We start from the raw sequence: 21,583 nt of genomic DNA on the forward strand, positions 1-21,583 counted from the left end.
TGGACCAGGGACTAATCTCTAAAATTAATTTTTAAAACATTACCCTCAATAACAGAAAAGACAAGTCCTCAAATCAAAAAGTGAGCAGAAAACAAGATTTGGTCCTCTGCCAAAGGCGACATTCAGGTGGTTAACAAGAACATGAAGAAATGTTCCCAATTATTAGCTACAAATGAGATGCAAATCAAAACCACAATGAGACATCATCCCACTCCAGCAATAATAGCAAAGTTCAAGGGTGTGGAGAAACTGTAATCCTCACACACTTCTGGTGTGACTGCAAAATGGTACAAGTGCGGTGGAAAATGGTATAGCATGTCTTTGGAAAGTTGGAAACAGAGCCATTTGATCCACCAATCCCTTTATAGGCATATATCCCAGAAAAAGAACAGTGATATGAACAGCTATAGTGGGTACTCAAAAACCTTGTAGGAAAATTCCATTTTTTTATAATCCAATTTTTCCATGAACTTTTTTGAGCCCCCTCATATGCATACCCTCACATGTTTATCACAGCATTGCTAGCAACAGCAAAAAAATGGAAGCAGAATAAGTGCCCATGAATGGATGATTGGATAAAGAAACTGTGGCATATACACACAACAGAATATTACGTAAAATTAAAGAGTAAAAAGGAATCCATGAAACTCTTCATATCCTGGATGAACATGGAGAACATTATGATCAGTGAAATAAGTTAGCCATAAAAGAACAAATATTATATGATATCACTATTCCAGGAAACCAACAAAAAAGATCACACCTAGAAAGAAATATTCTTTGATTTCCAGGAAGTGAGAGAAGAAAAAAATCACTAATTAAATAGTAGACGGGAATTAATTTTGCTGAAGGACAAGGCAATCAATCTACAATAAGAATGGCATTAGCACAATAAGGTTGAATATAGACATCAATTATGGTGAAGGGAAGGGCAATAGACAATAAAGGTGACATTACCACAATACCATTAAGACTAAGGAAGACAGGAGGACAAGAGTTATAGACAAAGGTAAATACTACTATATAGATACTCCTGCAATAACAAAAATATTTCTGTCATTGCTAGGTGCTGTCTTGTTAGGCGCAAGCGGGGAGCTGGGAGATCAGAGGCCAGAGGTATAGAGTTGAATGGATGCAAAGTCCTCAGTTACGTGACAGGGCACCAACAGCTCCCAGAGTCGCATTATTAATGCCAATAATAAACATTATTAATTGATGTTTGCAACTGTTCTTCTCATTTTGAGTCATGCCTCATCAGCAAATGAAGGTCCTCAAGACTTTACTGGCAGTTTTTACTCCATTCACGTCATCATGATCAACTCTACTTTGAGCAGGTCGATCTTCCTCAGTCACATTTTAAGTGTCTTCTGACCAGAGGAGCTCATCTTGCGGCGCTGTCTCTAACAATGCTCTGCTTCTGTTCATGAGGGGTTCCGTATCTGACAATATGGAATCAGATGCTCTCCACAAGGGTTTCCGAGGTGAATTCCTCTAAAGTGGCCAGCCTGCTCCTTCTTTGTAGTCTCTTCCTAATCTGGATCTGGAAGTTCTGCTGACATCTGTTCACTTTGGGTGATACTGTTTGTATTTGCTTGTATAGCTCCCAGAATCACAGCAATACACAAGTCACCTCAGGACAACAAACTGATAAGACGAACAGTGGAATAACAAACAATCGTGTCTGATTATTATGAATAAAGCGGCATGCAAGCTGAACTTGAAGTACCTGTGTGAAAGGAGGGGCGGAGCTCAACCCCTCCATTAGGATCCAGCCTAATGACGTCTCCTTCGTCTCCTTCGGGGTGTGGCCTTTTTACGAGAGACACTGTGGGGGAACTTCTTTCTCTCCTACCCCTTCCCTTCCTGCTTGATTGGGTCCTGTGCCTCATGTGTGGGGTGAGTGGCTCATGTGGCCTGCGACGCTGGGAGCTGTTGGCGCTGTGACGTTCCTGAGGACTTTGCATCCATTGAGCTCTGTTCCTTCTCGCCTATGATCTCCCAGCTGCCCGCTTGCTTCATCTGCTGGAAGCTCCGAGTCTGGAGGGCGTCCTGCTAGCATCTGACCCAGGACTTGAGTTGGCCTGGACTGAGCGAGCCACTTTCTTTAATAAAATTCCTTCTTGATGTAAAGTTCTTTCTTATAGATATATACGTGGGACTTGCCCAGGCTGGGTTTTTCTCCCCAATAAAACCTGCTTGCTCTAATTCAGCTGATTTCGTTTTTGGCGCCTCTTGACCACCTTACACATCCTACTTTGTAAGGAGTGACCTGGATCTGAACAACTTGCAAGCAAACATCTAGGTTCTATCCCTGACCAATGTAAAGCATAATGAATAAAATCAAAGGTGCAAGAAAACGATTACTTTGAAGGACCACGTGAACCTCTGCCTTCACTACCTGAGACCAGAGCTAGACCGTGCCTGGCTACCACCAGCAGCAGCTCTGATTGAAACTACGGAAGTCATGCATCCAAGGGGAAAAAGGTCGAACAAAATGAACAGTAATAAAAAACACCAGTTACCGTCCTGTTAGAGACTGGTGGAATGCCTGAGACTATGGCCCTTTGACATCGTTCTAACTTGGAACTGAAACCCCTCGGGATCTCTGTGTAGCTATGTAATAGGCCTACAAAGAGAACATCAACACTTGTGAGGAATGCATTCCTCAAATCAATAGATCAATTCCAGGAGGAATCATGAGTGCGGTTACAGTGATGGAATTGCAGCTAGTATAATCCAACAAAACAGGTATGGATTGTTGAATGGTAAATTAATTTGCTCTGTAGGCTCTCATCCAAATCAATAAAACAAAATCAGAAGAAAACTCTTCTGATGCACATTACGACAGGAGGTTGGTTACTGGCTACCAGCAACCGTACCTTCCTTTGTTTATACAAATCCTTGTCAAGTAAGCAGAACCCCATTTGTTTTCCAAGAATGCAGGAGTATTTTAAGAAAAAAGAGCCCTAGAAAGGGTTCTTTGGAATAAAATAACAGCATTTATGTTCTCCACCCATGCTCAACCCAGGCATACCCCATTCCTACCTAATGCAGAAACCTATGTGGGGGTTCCCACTGCCATCAAGTAGATTCAGATTACAGCCTTATAGGACAGAGAAGAACTACCCCTATCAGTTTCCAAGACTGTAACTCTTTACAGACGTAGAAAGCCCTGCATTTCTCCCTTGCAGTGGTTGGTGGTTTCAAACTACTGACCTTGCAGTTAGTAGCCCAACACATAACCACTATGCTACCAGGGCTCCTTCTATGTGGGGGTTAGAAGTTCAAATTTTGGGAGTCTGACTCCTCTTACCTAAGTTATACTGAGCAGTTGCTCAAGCCTTCCGTGCCTAGTCCCATCTATAAAATGTGAAAAGTGCCAACACATATCTCTTCTCCATCTGTAGGCTTCTGTGATGATTAAATGAGGCATTCTTTTTGAAAAACTGAATACTGACCTCAAGTCATAGATTTAAATACTATGCAATATAAATAAAAAGAAAACCATACCATGGCATATCATAATAAAACTGCTGGATGATCAAAGAAGAGGAGAAAATATTGAAAGCAGCCAGAGAATGGGCACATTACCTTGAAAGAACAACACTGAGACACCACAATGAAATACTACTATATGCCAAAATGGCTACTGTGGAAAAGACTGGCAATACTAAGTATTAGGGTAGAGAGTTACTACATAATATTATATATTATGGAACTCTCATTTACATACTTTATGGATGGAAAGGTATGTTGCTATAATCACTTTAGAAAACAGCCCTGCAATCGCTATTTCAGTTGGTCATACTCAAAATTTACAATCCAGGCTAATGAAGGGCTTGACTCCACTTTGGATGTGGATGGCTGGTGACTTTCAGGTCCCACTCCTCCCTTCTCCTTTTGCTCCACGTCTATACAACTCAGTAAGAGAGCCACATGCTCTCTCTCTTTGGAAAGGTTAAAACATGCAAGTCTGGCTTGCATAGAAGCTCATCCTGGTCCCACCCCCTAGCCACAAAAACCACAAAAAAAGCCACAGTAAAAACTAGAAAAAAAGCCACAATAAAAACCAGAGCCCTCTGCCTTTTCCTTCTCTCGAGCCAACAGTCGAGCTCGGTGGCTACTGAGCTTTCCCTAGAACGCCTCGTAATGTGAGCAATAGATTTTTTTCAGGCCCTCCTAGGATGTGCGTGGCATCATCAGCATCAATTTTCAAACCAGTTTTGGATGGGAGGTCCATATTCAGGTTTTTAAAATAATGCCTCATTTAATCACCATAGAAGCCCAACATGAGACAACCACAATATCCCACCATTCTGTTTCCCATTAGATACAAGAAGATTAAAAAAAGATTCACAAAAGCATTACTTGTAACATCCCAACACCAGAAACATCTTATGCATATCAGTAATGCTAAGGACAAATAAATTGGATTATTGTCATATAATGCAGTATAATTTGAAATATTCTTCTATTTCTTAATCTGGTTGGTAATTACACAGGTGTGTTGCCTTTGTGAAGACTTGGATTACACAGATACGATTTGTGGACATATCTGTATATATGTTATGCTTGTGAGTTTTTAAAAATAACATTTAAATATAAAAGAACAATATTTGGTTTAGGCCAGAATGCTCACTAGAAACGTCTTTGCCACACTGATTATTTTTAAGGGATATTCTATACTCTCCAACTAGACGGCTTTGAGTAACACCCACAGGTGATGGGAAGTCAAGATTCCAGAATATACCCTGCAATACATTACTAAGTGCTTGCAATGTACCACGACCTGTGGTAGACTAGCTACTGGATATACAGTAGTGGACAAGAGAGACCACGCCCCTAAAGCTTTTGGTGCGTAGGGAAACACTGGCTGGTGAATAAGCCCTAAAGGTCGATAAAACATGAAGAGAAAAACTACAATAGGACGAGAAGTCAGAGGAGGAGAGAGGTAATGGTATGTCTTTAGACAAGAGGATGCGGTAAGGCCTCTCTGAGGATGCTGCTCCCTTCCACTCCCGGAATATAAATTCAATCACACACACACACACACACAGGCACACATATACAACACACATCTTGGCCTTACTAAGAAATGATTAATGGGAATGGACATTTATAAGAACTAAAAGGAACTTTTAGGACCTAGTGAAAGAAATACAACCCCACTGCTGACTCAAAGTGACCCTAAATAGGGATTCTGAAGTTATAAATCTCTACAAGGGCAGATATCCTCATTTTTCTGATGTTTTGAATCATTGACCTTGTGGTTAGCAGTCCATTTACCGCCGCCACCACCAGAGCTCCTTGAAAGAAATTCAATGTCTATGTGCAAAACGAGTGTTTTATTCGGTAATACTTACTTGTTAGTCTGGTTGACCATTATGGTACTTCCATTTGGAATTAATTCGACATGACTTTTGTCCCAGTGGATCTATAACCACAAATAAACTCAGGTAATATTTCCAAAATAATTCTGAACAATAAATCATTAATAAAAACACCCAAGACCGTACTCCCTTTTCCTGAGTAATTTATAGTAGCATGTATTTATTCATAAAGCCAGCAAGAAATAGACAAGTAAAAATGATCACATGAAAAAGGACCACTTTGTCCTGCAGAATGCAAAAGCATCTTATAAAAGCAGAATGATTGATTTTAACTGATTATACTGAAGAAACCCACTGGAAAATCACCATCCCTCACCATCTACTTTCTAAAGTAAAAATTCAGGATGACAGGCTACAAAAATGCAACATCTCCCATCAAGCTATGGGAGTCTTATTTTTTTTTCACCCCTTGAATCTGGGTATAGCCATGAGAATTGTGTTGGCCAATGTGATTGATATAAGCAGGAACTTGGAAACATTCTTAGGTATTAAGGTTTGCCACCTCCTATTATTCCTTGTAACCTTAGAACCAGTGGCATCACAGGGTGGATGTCACCTAGTGCACTAATTCATAGTCTCACCTCCATGGGCAGAGCCAGCTGGTGAGCACCCCCCCACCCAGTAGATGAAGGGTTGCCCTTCCCACTTCCATAATGCGTATGCCAAAGACTATCCTGTAAAGAAGTCCATTGGAGGCCATGTGGAACAGAGGCACACTGCCAACTTCCAGATGTGAGGCCATTGTACATCACCCTGCCAGGCCATGTTTGTCCAGTCTAGGAACCCACAGAACCATTATCTTAAACCACTAAAATTTTGGAGTTGTTTGTTAGGCTCTTCTCATGAAAAATAAGAAAACATAAATGTCTCCACTAACCGAATTAAATATTTAAAATAACAATAAAGGACATGCGTTTAGGTTTAGATTTGTAAAACCCGGTCTGAGATCTAGTTTTTATTGCTACTCACCTTAAAACAGATACCGTACACGTCTTCAAAGTCATCACCTTCATCATCTAGAAGCGTCTGCAAACCCCTAGAGGGAAAATAATTTTGTTTTTATTGTGATCACGATGTAAACTCACTATCAAGTGCGTGGCTATACTGAAGGTGGAAGGTCAGGTCTCTGTTGTCACAGCAACTACTAATCTGTGTGCTGATCATCCAAACAGAGGCAGACCTCAGCTGAAAATGTGAACTTTGTTGTTGCTATTTTGCAACTTTTTATTGTTGTTTGAAAGTTTACCAAACAAACTGGTTTTCTATTCAATAACCCGTGCTCATTTTGTTTTGTGAAATTGATTTGCAATCCCCACAACATAACGTTCTTCTCATTGGTTCCACTTGTCATTCTTTCCTCTTCCTTCCTCCAGGCTTTGTTGTTGTTGTGAGGTGTCGTCAACTGGGTCCGACTCGTGGAGACACTAACCACAACAGAAACAAACATCTCCTAGTCCTGTGCTACCCTCACAATTGTTCATATGTTTGAGCCTGTGTTAGGCTGGGTGGACTAGAGAAGCAAATCCAGAGACACTCATATGTGTATAAGAGAGAGTTTTATATCAAAGAGCAATTGTATATTAAGAACACATCCCAGCCCAGTCCAGATCAAGTCCATAAGTCTGATATTAGCCTATATGTCCGATACCAGTCTATAAATTCCTCTTCAGACTCATGCAACACATGCAGTGATGCTGAATGCAGGAAGATCACAGGCCTGTGGGTAGAAAGTCTTGTGGATCCAGTGGTGGTAGAAGCATCTCAGCGGTGGCATGGGTCTCTACATGGTTCCTCCGGTTCCAGGGCTCTGGCTTTGATCAGTGTGGCTTCATGTGTCTTGTCAACAGGAAGACAAAACAGAGAGCGTGTGTGTCCCGCCTCCATGGAGGAAGACAGGAGTTCCGGGAATCCTCAGGAGAAGGCCAGGCCCACACAGAGGCAATATTGGCTATAACCTGATTGACAGGCTGGACTCCACCCCTTCACTCAAATTGACAGATTATGTAACTGTCACAGAGCCCATTGTTGCAAGGATCGTGTCACTCCATCCTTTTGAGGGCCTTCCCCTTTTTCACTGCCCTTCCAGTTTACCAAGCATGATGTCCTTCTCCAAGGACTGGTCTCTCCTGATAACATGTCCAAAGAATATGTGAACAAGTCTCACCATCGTTGCTTCTAAAGCACCTTGTGGCTGTACTTCTTCCAAAAAAAGATCTTTTTGTTCCTTTGGTAGTCCACGGTAATTTCAATATTCTTTGCCAACACCATAGTTCAAATGCATTGGGTTTTTTTTTGGTCTTCCTTATTCAAGGTCCAACTTCTACATGCATATGAGGCAACTGATACTACCATGGTTTGAGTCAAGCACACCTCAGTCGTCAAAGTAACATCCTTGCTTTTCAACACTTTTACGTTCTTGTGAAACAAATTTACCTAATGCAGTGCATCTCTTGATCACCTGACTGCTGCTTCCATGAACATTGCTTGTGGATTCAAGCAAGATGAAATCCTTGACAACTACAATCTTTTCTCTGTTTATTATGATGTTACCTGTAGGTCCAGTTGTGTGTATTTTGGCATTCTTTACATTAGGCTGCAATCCTTGATCTTCATCAGCAAGTGCTTCAAGTTCTCATTTTCAGAAAGCAAGGTTGTATCATCTTCACATTGCAGGTTAATAAGCTTTCCTTCAGTCCTGATGCCACATTCTTCATATAAATCACTGTCTCTGGTTATTTGCTCAAAATACAGGTTGAATAAGTATGGTGAGAGGATACAACCTTAATGCACACCTTTCCTGATTTTAAACTATGAAGTATTCCTTGTTCTGTTTGCGCAACTGACTCATGTACCAATTCCATGTGAGTACAATGAAAGGTTCTGGAATTCCAAGTCTTCTCAAGACTATCCATAGTTAGTTATGACACACAGTCGAATGACTTTATATTTCTCTGAGTTTTATACCTGGGAAAATGTTGCTCTGATAGCAAATGGCTTATCGTGCTAAAGAATGTGCACCTTCCTGGTAAGATGGTTCACTATAGAGAGCTGCTCACTGGCTTAAAGTGGAGACATGGAAATGAGTTCAGTTCCAGGCATGAACAATAACTGAAGGTCACAGTTTCAGTAGTTCTACTAGTTTCTATTGGACGAGGAAGGCTGATCTTTTTCATGATTTTGAGTTTTGTTCCACGTTTTTCTCTTACTTCATCCAGGACCTCTGAGAGCAGTCAGTAGTGGTAGCTGGGCACTGGGTTCAGGATCTTGTAGGCTGATGTTCGTGTTTCCATGAAGCTTTGATTTTCTTCATTCTTCCTGGCTTGAGCCGAGAGACCAGTAGTTCCACTTCAGATGGTCACTTCTAGCTTTCAAGACACCAGTCATTACTCACCACAGTAGGATGGAGAATATTGTCTTTGTGAACTGTGTTATGTCAGTTGACTTAGTGGTCCCCCAGAGACCACAGTCCTTAGCCACTCCATCCCCACCCAAATTGTGTGAGTTTTAAAAGGTTATTGTCAATCTGCAGGCTTCTTTCATAATTTCCAACTCTTTCTCAACTTTAATTTCCTTTACCTCCTGATTTTATTCTATTTAGAAAAAAGATCGACAATATTAATACTGGATCTCATTCAAACTAGTTTTTTTTTAATTTAAACTTTACTTAAAGAACAAATGGTAGGTTTCCTCTTAAATATCAAATGTTGCTCAGAAATTTGAGAGGCATATGGCTAAAAGACCTCTTATAGGTCTTGTTTTGGTATCATTAGCATAAGACCTAAAATTTACTGCCTTAATTGTTTCAAGGAATCCTTGGGAGCCTTGTGGCATAATGGTTACAAGTTGGGCTGTGATCCGAATGGTTAGCATTCAAAATCACCATTCCATGGGAGACAGACGGGTCAATATGAGTTGGAACTGAGTCAGTTGCAGTAACTGAGTTATGAGATGAGAGCTTATATTTGAAGAGATAGTAGCAGCTCATTTTATCTTTCTATCCTCCATAGTTCTATGGTACTTTATGTAAGGTGCAATATGAGGTTCTTATGTTAAATACATCTACGTAAATATTTAACATGAGGCCTCATATTGTATTGTTGACTCATTCACTCAATCAATAAGCATGTATTTAACCACCTAGTGTGACAGGCATAACGAATGTAAAATTGAAGCTAAGAAATCAGTGTCAATTAATTCTCAGACTGGTGCACGAATAGGCTACTGATCATTGCACCTATTTAACAGTGAGGTCTGTTTGTGCAGCCTGAGAAGTATGTAAATGGCTTAGTTACGTCTTTCCAGAGGAATACATGTCAGGGGGCAGCTGTCCACCCCAGGCTTTTTTATTAATGGATTATGATAACACAAACCTGTTACAGCTATTGTGATTTTTGAGGAAGGGAATAGGTACTCAGATGATACAATTGCTGATAATCTTTGGCTCATGATATTCACACATCATTTGTATGGCTTATTTGCCTATTTACTAATGAGTGTTTATGATGAATGCCTGTGAACTCCTCAAACAACAAAAAACCCGAATGGTGTCTTGTTTACCTGCAGGGGGAAACCTCCTCTATCCTAGTCTTGGTGTTAGTTGCTGTAGAGTTGGCTCTAACTCATGGTGACCTCTTATGTGCAACAGAACAGTGTGGGCTAGTCTTTGTTATTTCATGATCATTGCCATGCCTGAGGTCATTCTTTCGGCCACTGTGTCAATCCATCTCATTGAGGGTTCCCCTCATTTTTGTTGATCCTCTACTTTACCATCCCGTTTTTCTACCACCTCCAATATGTGTTACGTAGTTTGAAGAGCATATTGTCCTCTTCATTAAGGTACTATTTGATAAACAGGGAAACTCTTTCATATTACTGCAATTAAATGTATTAAAGAAATCTCAAAAGTATGAAAAAATATTAGAAAAGATATAGAAAAGCTTGTATTTTCATCATTTTTGGATCTGAAATGTACATCTTTCATCCACATGGAGTTGTTTTATTGTGCATGGCATGAGATAATGATCTCCTTTCCTTCCCCTCCCCCAGGTGGATATAAACATTCTCTAGTTCCATTACAGGGCAATACCTCCCTATCTCTGCTAGTTTACTATGTCACTGCTGAAAAGGCCCTGTAAATACAAATCAGCTTCTAAGTCACTATTACTGGACAGGGAAATCTGTCCCAACAACAAACTGTCCTAACTAACCTAGATGTTGAATTATTCTCCATATTTGATAGCAAAGGTGAAGATGTGAAACAAGATTTAAAATGAACATCATGGCTGCTCTAAAAATAAAGTCCGTTTAAAATAAATAAGCATCATTTGTAGGTATTCCATGAAGTTGTAACCTGTGCTATGTCCATCGGGACTGCTCTGCACTGGTACAGTTCAAAGATTAACTGAAGACTTGAGGACTAACTATAGGAACTCTTATTAATTTTAGAAAGTTAAATTATTATCCAACAACTCTTACCAAAGTTAAAATGTTTGTAAATGGTGTAGAATGCTACTGTTAAAACATGACTATATTATTAGTGTATGTGGATACTTAAATATTTATCTAAATATATGTTATATATGGTTCTGAAAAAGGAAATATGTTCACTTACTTTCCCAAAGTAGGACTGAGTTCTTTCAAATCTTCCACTGATGGTGTTTGGTCTAGAAGTTTCTTAAACAGTGCCAGAGGAAAAGGAACGTTGGCAACATTGGAATTGAATAGTAAGAGTCCACATAGTACCCCAAAGAAGAAATATTTCTTCTCCTCAAATTCAGACTGAAAAAGAAAACTCTTAAAGTATTAGGATTTTTTTGTCAATATAATAGAATATTTATATTAAGTAAATTTTTCTCTATTATTTGTCATTTTTATACATCATTTATCTTTGATCCAGAAATGTTGATGCCTGGCCAGTAAAACACAGGGAAATATTTCTCAAGTATTTTCTGCTTTAAACTAAGGTCCATCTGATGTCAGCAATGATGACCCTGTAGACAAGTATACTCGTCGAGACAAGCCAGTTTTCTATAATCCACCAAAGAAAAGAAGACTTACCCTGATAGGAAACCACATACAGGAAGCCTCTTCAGGATACACGAACATCCCACAATCTGGGCGGGTCATCTCTTCAAATACACAGTGGAAGAACTCTCTCCTGACGCCTCCAAAGTCGTAGTCAATTTCCCCACTAAATGAAATCTAGAGAGAATACATCAGCCATCACGTTCAGGGCTCTGCATGGCCATTATTAAATTTAATTTAGTAACTAGTAACATTGTGGCCTCAAATAGACACAGTGGTAAGCACCATATGTGTTGTATTACACATGGGAATAACAGTGAACACATGCAAGTCATCAGAAACAAAGTATGCTGAGAATAAACATGAAAGAAATCATACATATTGTAATTTTCATTCAAATGCATAACATATTTGTAAATATTTACAGATAGCTTGGCTATTCACTCCTTACAGAGGCGACGTCAATCCCTTGCCGAGATGATGCCATCTTAACCATCTATATTACCTCTGTTACCCCCCCTCTAGTTCCATCTTTCCTTTTTAGAATGGTTCACCTCAGTTTACAAACGTGTTAGATTCTCACTTATCCATAAGTAACAACAACAAAAGTCAACATCACTGTCTCCAATCCAGGCAACATGAACTCTTTCTAGACTACTAAGTTGCCAAACTTTAGAGATGAATCCTCATCAACTTCCAACGCTGCTTTTTTACTTAAATGGCTCCATGATGCCCAAGAACGTGTTGTTTTGTTGTTAGGTGCTTTTGAGTCACTGCTTACAGATCAAAACATGGGCTGGTCTTGCACCATCCTCACAACTATTGTTGCATTTGACTCCATTATTGCAACCATTATGTCAATCCATCTCTTTGAGGGTCTTTCCCTTTATCACTGACCCTCCACTTGATGTCCTTTTCCAGGGACTGGTTCCTCCTGATAACATTTCCAAAGTATGTATGTGAGAACATGGCAAACTACGTCTGACCTCCTCCAGATTCAATAAGATGAAGGAGCATCCAACACCATACCAGCCCAAGGTCTTAAAGCAGACCTCCACCCTCCATCTTCCTTTACTCTGTTCTTACACCGATCATCCCTCACAAGACATTCTACTTCTCTTCTGTGTTCAACAATGTGTTGCAATACTCACACAGAACTCATAGGCAATACTCACAATTATGGGGGTTTGTTAGGGGAGTTCACAAGTTACCCTAAGTCAGAAACATTAAGGATACAATTGTTGGTCCATAAGTGTCTCTTCTCAGCCAGCCACCATGTCTTTCTCTGGTATTCAGTCTCTCAGCCACATAGTCCCTTGGCTGTTGCCTTGTTCCATGGGCTGGGAAGCCTGTTGCTCTCCCACTCCGCCATCCTTCCTCGTGGTCTCAGTGTTTCCCCTCTGCTCTGCTTCATGGACTCAGTGTCAGTCTCGGTGTGTTTGCTTCCCCATCAATTCAGACAGGGGTCTTGCACGCACTATGCTGGTGACTCTTCTTTCTTGATGATCATGGGGTTGTCCCCATTCCTGCTACTAGGATGGCTCTCATATCCAGAGAGTGATGAAACTGTCCAATCCCCATGTTAGTCTTCTGCACTGTATTTGCATGCTCCGATCCAGTCATTTGATGAGATACAGAGACATGGATAGAAGAGCCACCAGCCAGTAATTTCACTTCACCAGAGTAGGTGAGATGAAGTCATGTTATTCTTGCTTTTAAGCAGCATTGTGGTTGCACTTATTCCAGAGCAGAGTTGTTTGTTCTTCTGAAAGTCCATAGCACTTTCGATATTCTTTACCAATGCCACAATTCAGAGGCATCAATTCATTGTCGCCTTATTCCTCGTGCAGATTTCACAAGCCCATTAGGTGATAGAAAACACCATGGCTTGAGTCGAGAATGCCTTAGTCCTCAAAAGGTTTTCTTTGCTCTTTAATATTTTAAATAGATCAGCATATTTACCTTATGCAATACACCATTTGATCTCTTTATTGCTGCTTCCATGAATATTGATTATAGATCCAAGTAAAATAAAATCCTTGACAACTTTGATCTTTCCTCTGTTTATCATGCTGTTGTTTATTGGTTGAGTAGTGAGGATTTTTCTTTTCCTTACATTGAGTTGAAATCCATACTGAAGGCTGCAGTTGTTTAATCTTTATCAGCAAGTGCTGCAAGTCTTCTCTTTCAGCAAGCAACGTGTGTTATTTGCACCCTGAAAATTGCTAATAAGTCTTCCAGTCCTGCTGCTATGGTCTTCATATAGTCCAGCTTCTCTGATTATTTGCTCAACCTACAGATTGAATAGTATAGTCAAAGATACACACCATTCCTTATTCTGAACCATGCAACATCCCAGGCTTGAACAACTGCTAATTGGTGTATGTACAGTTCCACATGAACACAATGAAGCGGTCTGGAATTCCCATCTTTGCAATATTATTGATGACATTATTATCTACTTTATTGAATGCCTTTGCATAATCAATGTAACACAAGTAAACATCTTTCTGGTATTCTTGGCTTTCAGTTAAGATCCATCTGACATCAGCAATGATGTACTTCGTACTACATTGAGATGTAATCGATTGCTTAATATGGTCCTTCTAGCCATAACCCTTTTTGTGATGTATTGTCAATTCTAGCCTCTTTGCCTGTGGCTATAGCTCCATTTTCAAGGGGGTTCTCTGTTACACGATTGTGGTGGGCTGTATTCTGAGTCTCCACCTTACTAGAGCATGTGAATCAAGTCATTATCCTTTGTTTCCTTGGGAATATGTTTGGCTGAAAGATAAAAAGCACATCTCCATATAAGAGCGCGATCTCAGAAGCAGGAAGAGAGTGAATTCCTGTAATCATCAAGGAAGCAGAACCACCAGTGGAATCATTGGAGATCTCTGTTTGAAGTGGCCAAGGCCAAGAGCAGCAGCACCAGAGGTTCGGGCACGGAAGAGAGCAAGGGTACAGGTGGAGACTACAGACCAAGGTAAGAAGGCCATGGGAAACCAGAGAAGCACTGCTGCAATCATGACGCCATGACGCAGAGAAGTGGGTGAGCATCCTGACCCATGAAGGCAGAGGTAAAAGGACCACGTGGCTGAACGACCAATGACCAGGGAGAAACTTGGCTGCCAGTTGAGGAGTGGTGTTGCTATGAACCAATGACTGTCTCCTTAATGTTTCCTTGTCCTGTCATATGGTAGGTAGCTTGTTAACTTCCCCCCAAGAAGCCTCACTTAAGCAGCATTGTCTGTGAGTTCTGTGTGACCACTGCATGAATTATTAAACCCAGGAGAAAAGTAGAGTGTTGTGGGAGGAATGGTTGTTGTTAGCATAGGGTAAAAGAAAGATGGTGGGTGGAGGCATGTCTCCTCTCTGCCTCATGGCAATAGGCTTTGGCATAAAGCGTTGGGTTCTTCATCTCCCTTTTTGTGGTAGTTGGAAGATTTTGTGTCTGCTGAACACTCCTGGCTAGGTATGGAGTCAAACCTATCAATCAGGTCACTGCTTGATGACACACTTCATTGATGGCATGAGCCTTCTGGTGCAAGAATGTGGGACACTGGGAACTGCTCTCTCTCTTATACTTTGTCTTCCTGCCTGCTAGGACTCTGCTGTCAATACTGAGAGCTGCCAGGACCCTGCCATGTTTACACTTGCTTTCAATCCGTGTAACCCTGTGCCTACTGGATTGTGATCTTCTGCTTCCTAGTTCACTACTATGTGTCACTAGCATGTGAGTCTAAAGAAGAACTTAAGGACCGGCATCAGACTCATGGCCTTGGGTTAGACTGGACTAAGATATCTTCTTTATATATAATTACAGTACTTCTTGATATAAAGCTCTTTCTTAGAGATAGATGAGTGTCATTGGACTTGTTTCTCTAGACAACGTGGCCTACCACACTTGCGTGGCCAAAGGAGGTCTGATGTGGTCTTTGGACCATTTTCTCATATGCGTTCTGAATCCAGCTTGAATTTTTGGTAGTCCTTTGTTGATATACTGCTGCTGCAACCATTTTTAAATTATCTTCAGAAAATTTTTACTTGCATGGAATATTAATGATCCTGCTTGACAATTTCCACATTCGATTGTATCACTTTTCATTGGAACAGGCAAAAATATGGATCTCTTCTGGTTGCTTTCCCAGGTAGCTGTCTTCCAAATTTCTTGGCACTGATAAGTCAGTGCTTCCATTGTTGCATCAGCTTTTTGAAACATTTCAGTCAGTATTCCACCAATCCTGGACAACCCCCCCCCCCTCTTTTTTTTTAATACCAGTGCCTTCGGTGCAGCTTGGACTTCTTCCTTCAATACCATGGGTTTTGATCATATACTACTAAAAATGTGCTAATCTCCACTTCCAGGGAATTTCCCCTCATATTTCATCTTGATTTTACTAACTCATTTTACTCTCCTACCTTTTGGGGCACTCTTTTCTCCTTTATTTTCTCTTGTAAAATATTATTCAAAATTTTCTTTCTCTTTTCCTTGTTGTTTTACTTCTGTGGTCCTATCGTTGGATCGTCACCATTTCTTTCTGCTCTTTCCCATGATCTTTATTTTATCTTTAAACTTTACTTATCGATTAAATAGTCTAAACCTTCATACCCATCCTATCTTCTCTCCTGACGGATAGACACACACTTCCAAAGGCCTGCTCCACATGCCTGTCCGGATGTCCCCCTGTTGTCCTTGTTAGGTGCGGTTGAGTCACTTGTATCACTGCTTCCCTAGATAACAGAATAAAACATTGTCCAGTTCTGTGCCATCCCCACAACCACTGCTGTGTTTGAGCCTATTGTTACAGCCCTGGTGTCAGTCCATATCATTGGAGAGTCTTCCTCTTTTTCAGCAACCCTTTACTTTACTAAGCATGATATCCTTTACCAGGAGCTGAAATCTCCTGATAACAAGTCCAAAGTACATGCCTCTTGGTCAATATACTAACTGAGGAATTTGAAATCCTAAGACAGACAAGCTCAGTAGTAAAGGGAAATTATTTCCCTTTGTATAAAGCAGTTTGCTATATTTTTAATGTTTTACTTTTCTCAGAAACAGAGACATTAAGTGACAATTTACTTTACCAGCAACTCCTTCCTCAGGTCTTCATTCTCATACCGACTTAACTGATTAAAAACATCCACAATCAAATGACTCCTTCTGACTTTTAGATTAAACGTGGGCGCCATATGTGGTTCAGCAAGCATCATCCATCTATCCTGGAAAAGCAGAGTGTCTTATTTCATTTTGTCACTGGATTTTTTAAAAAATGGAATAAAATTGCTGTATAACAAATAATGGATTTCACATTTTCTTTAAAAACAGTGGAATAAGTAAGGTCAGTCTATCAATGAACATCAAAATCATTTATGACAAGGGATTTATAGATACGATTGGAGAGAAGCTATGCATTCAGTATTCACCCTTAGCTCTCAACCAGGGCACATCTTTTATAAATGTTCATTATGGCTCCATCACAGAACAGCAACCCTTTGCTGGAGTCCTAACCCTAATGAACCTGGAAGCCGTATTATCTTAGCATTCCACAGTTTTAAAATCTTCTGCTACCCGTATTCCTTCTTTTTTTGAACCTCCTGAAATATTGGTGCTAGTCCCAATCTAGCCCAAGTATATGATGCCCCTCTGAGTACTATTCTGAAGACCACAGATGACCTAAATCAGGTAAAAGCCCAACAACTCAGTCAGTTGCAGAAGCTCCACCTTAGTGACCGAGGCTCTGCTGAAAGGTTAAACAAAAAGGCATTGATGCAAAATCATAAGAGACCTTAAACACAAAGGTCAAAATGTAAAGCCATAGTTTCTCAGCTCATCTCTCCTCTGGGCGCTGCACTTCCGAAGGCCGTGTTTCCATCTCTATTCTGCGCTCTCGGATTGACACTGTCTCGAAAGGGGAGTTCTGCCTTCTTTAAGGGGCTCAGATCATGTTCCTTTTCATTGTTCTCTGAGTTTGAGGAACAAAAGAAAGACTGCAGGGGCTGTAGGTAGATGGAGTAAGGTTTCCCCTGGAGATTCTGAGAGCATAGTCACCGCTGCCCTCTAGACCTGAGCAGAGGTGGTGTCCCACTGGGGAGAAAGTCCGCAGAGCATCTTCCCTGGCCTTTTGTTCACCAAGGTACTTTCCAATTCGCTTAAAAACCTCTCCAGGCCCTGTGACTGTTTGGTTTCCTTTGAAGAAACCTAGCAATACTTCCGTTTTGGGGTCTCAAAAACAGTTACCATAACCTTCTGAGCGGAACTTTCTGCCTGGAATTTAATTGGCTTATAAGATCCCATAAAAAGTCACTTTCATTTAGATCTTTTTTGCAGGCACTTTAATGAGACAGAGACAACTGAGAGAATTGGTCTAAAGTCAGCCACAGGTGCAGAGAAATGTTTAACAAATGTTGTTTGGAATAAATATGTGCATGTATGAACTGAAACTGCAGTAGCAATACTTTTTGACATACCCTTGTAGGTTTCAAGACCAATCAAACTCAAATTACTTAAGCAACTCAAATTGCTCTTCTTTTTGCATTACATCATAGGTTCCCAACTTTGTTTGGCCTACCATACCCTGTCCAGAAAATAATTATTCAGCATACCCCCTGGCAATTAGAAATGTCACCCTATATCTCATAATCCAGGATAAAGTGTAGATATCTGTTTTTGAAGTTCCTTGAATCATTCCATCACCCCCCTCCCACACCCTTGAGGTGGTACTGCCCACTTTGGGAAACAATGCTTTAAAATATAAGCTCCCTAAATTCTATCTGTGGCCATTAGTTTCACCACTGGCTAGTTAGCTTCATCATCACCAAAATATCATATTTATCATAAGATATTTAGCATGTGGATTATGTCAACTAAGACCAAAAAATAAATAAGCATACATACCTGAATATTTTTAAAAGATGTCTCAGCATTTAATAGTTTAATTTTTGACATCGTATTAAAGACAAATGGAAAGTGACTGAAGTTGAGAAAATTTTCAATGTCTACCGGAGTTTCCTGAAAATGGAAATGAAAATAATTTTGATAAATTGAAAGACAGAAATCTTACACCTTACCTCCACGGCCTTAAATTCCTGAGACTTTTCAATATCATCACCTCAAGTCAAAGCAATTCAATTGCTCTCTAACCGTACTTAGATTTATAGAATTGTAAGGAACTGTGTTTCATAGTTATCAATGAAAGGTATTAAAGCCCAATCTCTTTAATAACTATTTAATTTAGCAATTGATTTTAAACTTGGAGCACTTTTGAAAAACCTTTTTTCTTCCACGACCTGCATTTTTACAGTATGAATGAGCTTCAGTGTATTTGGTATAAGGGGGTGATATAATGCATAAACTATTGGGCCCATAAACAACTTGTGTTGGGTAAGGGCAGATGGGGTAGAATTGGGTGAATTATTACCTTTAGAGAAAAGGGGAAAACTACAGGTCAGCTGCTATAAGGGCAGCAGAAGCCTTTAGCAAAATAAATGCAATGAGAGCCCACATTTCAAGTACCCGCCTAAAAGTTGTATCTCTATACTGGCAGCCCTTGGCTGCTCTGTGCTCACATGAACAGCACCACCAGGAGCTGGGGGATACACTTCCATCTGTGTGATACCAGCACTATCAGGCCCATTCTAATTAAAGCATGGATAGACTGCTAGGCATTTGCTTTAGTTTTTGTCCATTTCTCATATTCAAATGGTTGACTCTGTGAGCTGCTTGCCTAGTGGACACAAGTCTTGCCCCATATAGCAATGATCCTTTCTGTTAGTACTCCAGCATTACAATTACAGAGGTTTTGAGAACTGTCTTACTTTTGTGATAATCCCTAACATTTTTATTTAAAAATTTTGCAGAATGAGAGGTGGTTCAGAAACTTATACAGGAAGTTGGGACAGAAATACTCATATTAACGCATCAAGTAGTTATTCGTTTACCCCTTTAGACAACATATAATAATTACCCAGATGTTTTCCTGCTTGATTATTTTGAAGGCCTGGGAGTAAAAATTGAGCAGGTCTGAGAGTTCATTTACGTGGAAAGCATTTTCAGACAGTTGACAGGTAGTCTGGTTTACCTTGAATAGAATAAAATAAATAAATATGACCTATGAGAAAATTTTATATTTTTCTTGTGGATTAATTAGGTTATCAGAATAAACAGAAAATTAAACCATCTTCTTAATGACCAGATAAAGTTATATCCCATTCCTAAGTGGTCTAAGCCCCAGATTTTCAAGAACATAAAGAACACCTAGAGGGAGGAATACCAAGATGGAGTCCAGGTAGAATCACCTGCCCGGTGCTCCTGCTGTTTGGAAAATTAGGAGGTAAGGAGGCCAGTAGTGGGAGGCAGGGTGCCAGAAATAGAGTTCAAGTGTACGGTATGTGGATCAGATCTGCCCCTGTGATTTTTGCCCACAGGGAGATTCAAGGACTCACTAAAATGCTCTAAGTTCGCTGCATCTGCCTGAGGGCTCCACTAATCCCTCACCAGGTCAAGCAGGACAACAAGCGTCACCCCTTCCTGAGCCCAAGATCCAAGACCTACAGCATGCAGTGGTTTTCCCAGACTTCTGTCTAAAGGTGGTCATAACTTGGGTTTGTGGAGAGCATCTACGAACTAGCCACAAGGGCTCACATCAGAGGCCTCCTCTCTGTAACCCTTCTTGCCCCTGCATTCTCAGGCTTTGCATCTCTTCTCCCCAGGCAAGAACAGAGCGACTGCATTGGCCATGCCTTTCCCCCTCTGCTCAGCTCCCTGCCTGCCAGCATGGGTTAGAACAGATAATTAGATACTAATTTTCTGGAATTGGAGGGCACCTAGGACACATACCCTAGTTAGAGAGTAGATCCCCAAAGCACAGCCTGTGGAGCTGTGTAGGAGGGAGCCGGAGCAATTCAGATCCAGTGAGTCCCAAACCCACTCAGCTAATCTGGTCCTCCTTCCTGAGGCTGTGTTCCTTTGTGCAACTTTGAATGTAAACCACCAGAAACCTGGTCAATTAATATAGCTGTAACATAACAAAACAGGCAGATAGCAGATCCCCCGAGATGGCCTAAAGAGTTTTAGTATAATAAAACAGGTAAAGCTAACAGGAGCTGAAAGCTGCAGCCCAGGTCAAAAACTGGTTCCAAAAGTTTTGGGCATGACGAAGAGTCTCTGAAAGACTGTTAATAGCTGCCAGAACACGTTTGTCTCCAGCATGCAGCCCTGGGCCTCACTGGGCCCTCGGCTACACCATCAGACCTCCCTGGACCAGCAACTTAGTCTGAGGACTGCTTGTGGCCTCAATCTGTCCTCAGGCCTCCCTATGATGCTCTGCACCAAACCACAGAGGCTCCTTGCCTGACTGGTCTACACAGTGCCACCCTCTTGGCCTGCAACTGACTGGCCAGCATCTTCTGAGAGGACCATCGAACCCACACTCCAAACAACAGAATAGGTTAGAGTGAGAGGGAAGCCCCAGAAAGATAAATCCATAGCTTGACCCCCCAGGACAGTTGAATACAGGAAGCCCCCAAAAGCTTTCCTAGAAACTTCCCAAGGAGAGACCCAGGGCTCTTTAACTTTGGGGAAAATGGTGCCGACCTCTTCCAAAACACCACGTATACAGAAAACTGTCCCGAAACAAACGACGTTCATAGAAAAAGCAGACACTGATCTGCCACAGAAAGAAATCTTCAAAATGCTGCTTGGAGTCATACAGGATATCAGGAAAGCAATTCAGAAAAATAATGAAATGATACAAAGATAAAGACCACGCCCTATGGGAAATCCAAGAGTTAAGGGACAAGGAATCAAAAACAAATAACAAATTCAGACATCATCAACAGACTAGAAGAAGCAGAGAATTATACCAGTGATTTCAAGGATAACTAGGCAGATATCAACAAATGGGAAAGAGAGTCAAACAAGATAATCAGATAAGCTAAAGAAAACCGAAGAAAAATGTCTGCTGATATGAAGAGGAGCTACATTAGCATAATTGAAAGCAAACAGTAGAAGTCAACGGAAAATTTCCCAACTTAATAAATTAAAATAAGGCAACCATTCAGGAGGCCAAAAGGACACCAGCTACACTGAATCTCAAGAATATTTTGCCAAGGCATATAATAGCTAAACCGTCCAACTTTGAGGAAAAAGAAAGAAATCATCAGAGCTG

General features: G+C 40.7%; 1 protein-coding gene across 1 annotated transcript in view; it reads right to left on the reverse strand.

Annotated features, from left to right (window-relative positions):
* The window catches only part of HERC5 (HECT and RLD domain containing E3 ubiquitin protein ligase 5), a 76,774-nt gene that overhangs the window by 9,832 nt on the left and 45,359 nt on the right, over positions 1-21,583 (reverse strand). The window contains exons 12-18 of the mRNA XM_013004837.2: positions 19,382-19,495; positions 18,313-18,426; positions 16,503-16,637; positions 11,448-11,591; positions 11,002-11,168; positions 6,360-6,426; positions 5,364-5,434 (exon numbers count right to left, since the gene is read on the reverse strand). Coding sequence (XP_012860291.2) covers positions 5,364-5,434; positions 6,360-6,426; positions 11,002-11,168; positions 11,448-11,591; positions 16,503-16,637; positions 18,313-18,426; positions 19,382-19,495 — 812 coding nt within the window. The remainder of the gene's footprint in view (positions 1-5,363; positions 5,435-6,359; positions 6,427-11,001; positions 11,169-11,447; positions 11,592-16,502; positions 16,638-18,312; positions 18,427-19,381; positions 19,496-21,583) is intronic.

The sequence above is a fragment of the Echinops telfairi genome, unplaced genomic scaffold (genome assembly GCF_000313985.2).
Source record: "Echinops telfairi isolate 266 unplaced genomic scaffold, ASM31398v2 ScPeMD7_7468;HRSCAF=8506_0, whole genome shotgun sequence".
Classification (NCBI taxonomy): Eukaryota; Metazoa; Chordata; class Mammalia; order Afrosoricida; family Tenrecidae; genus Echinops; species Echinops telfairi.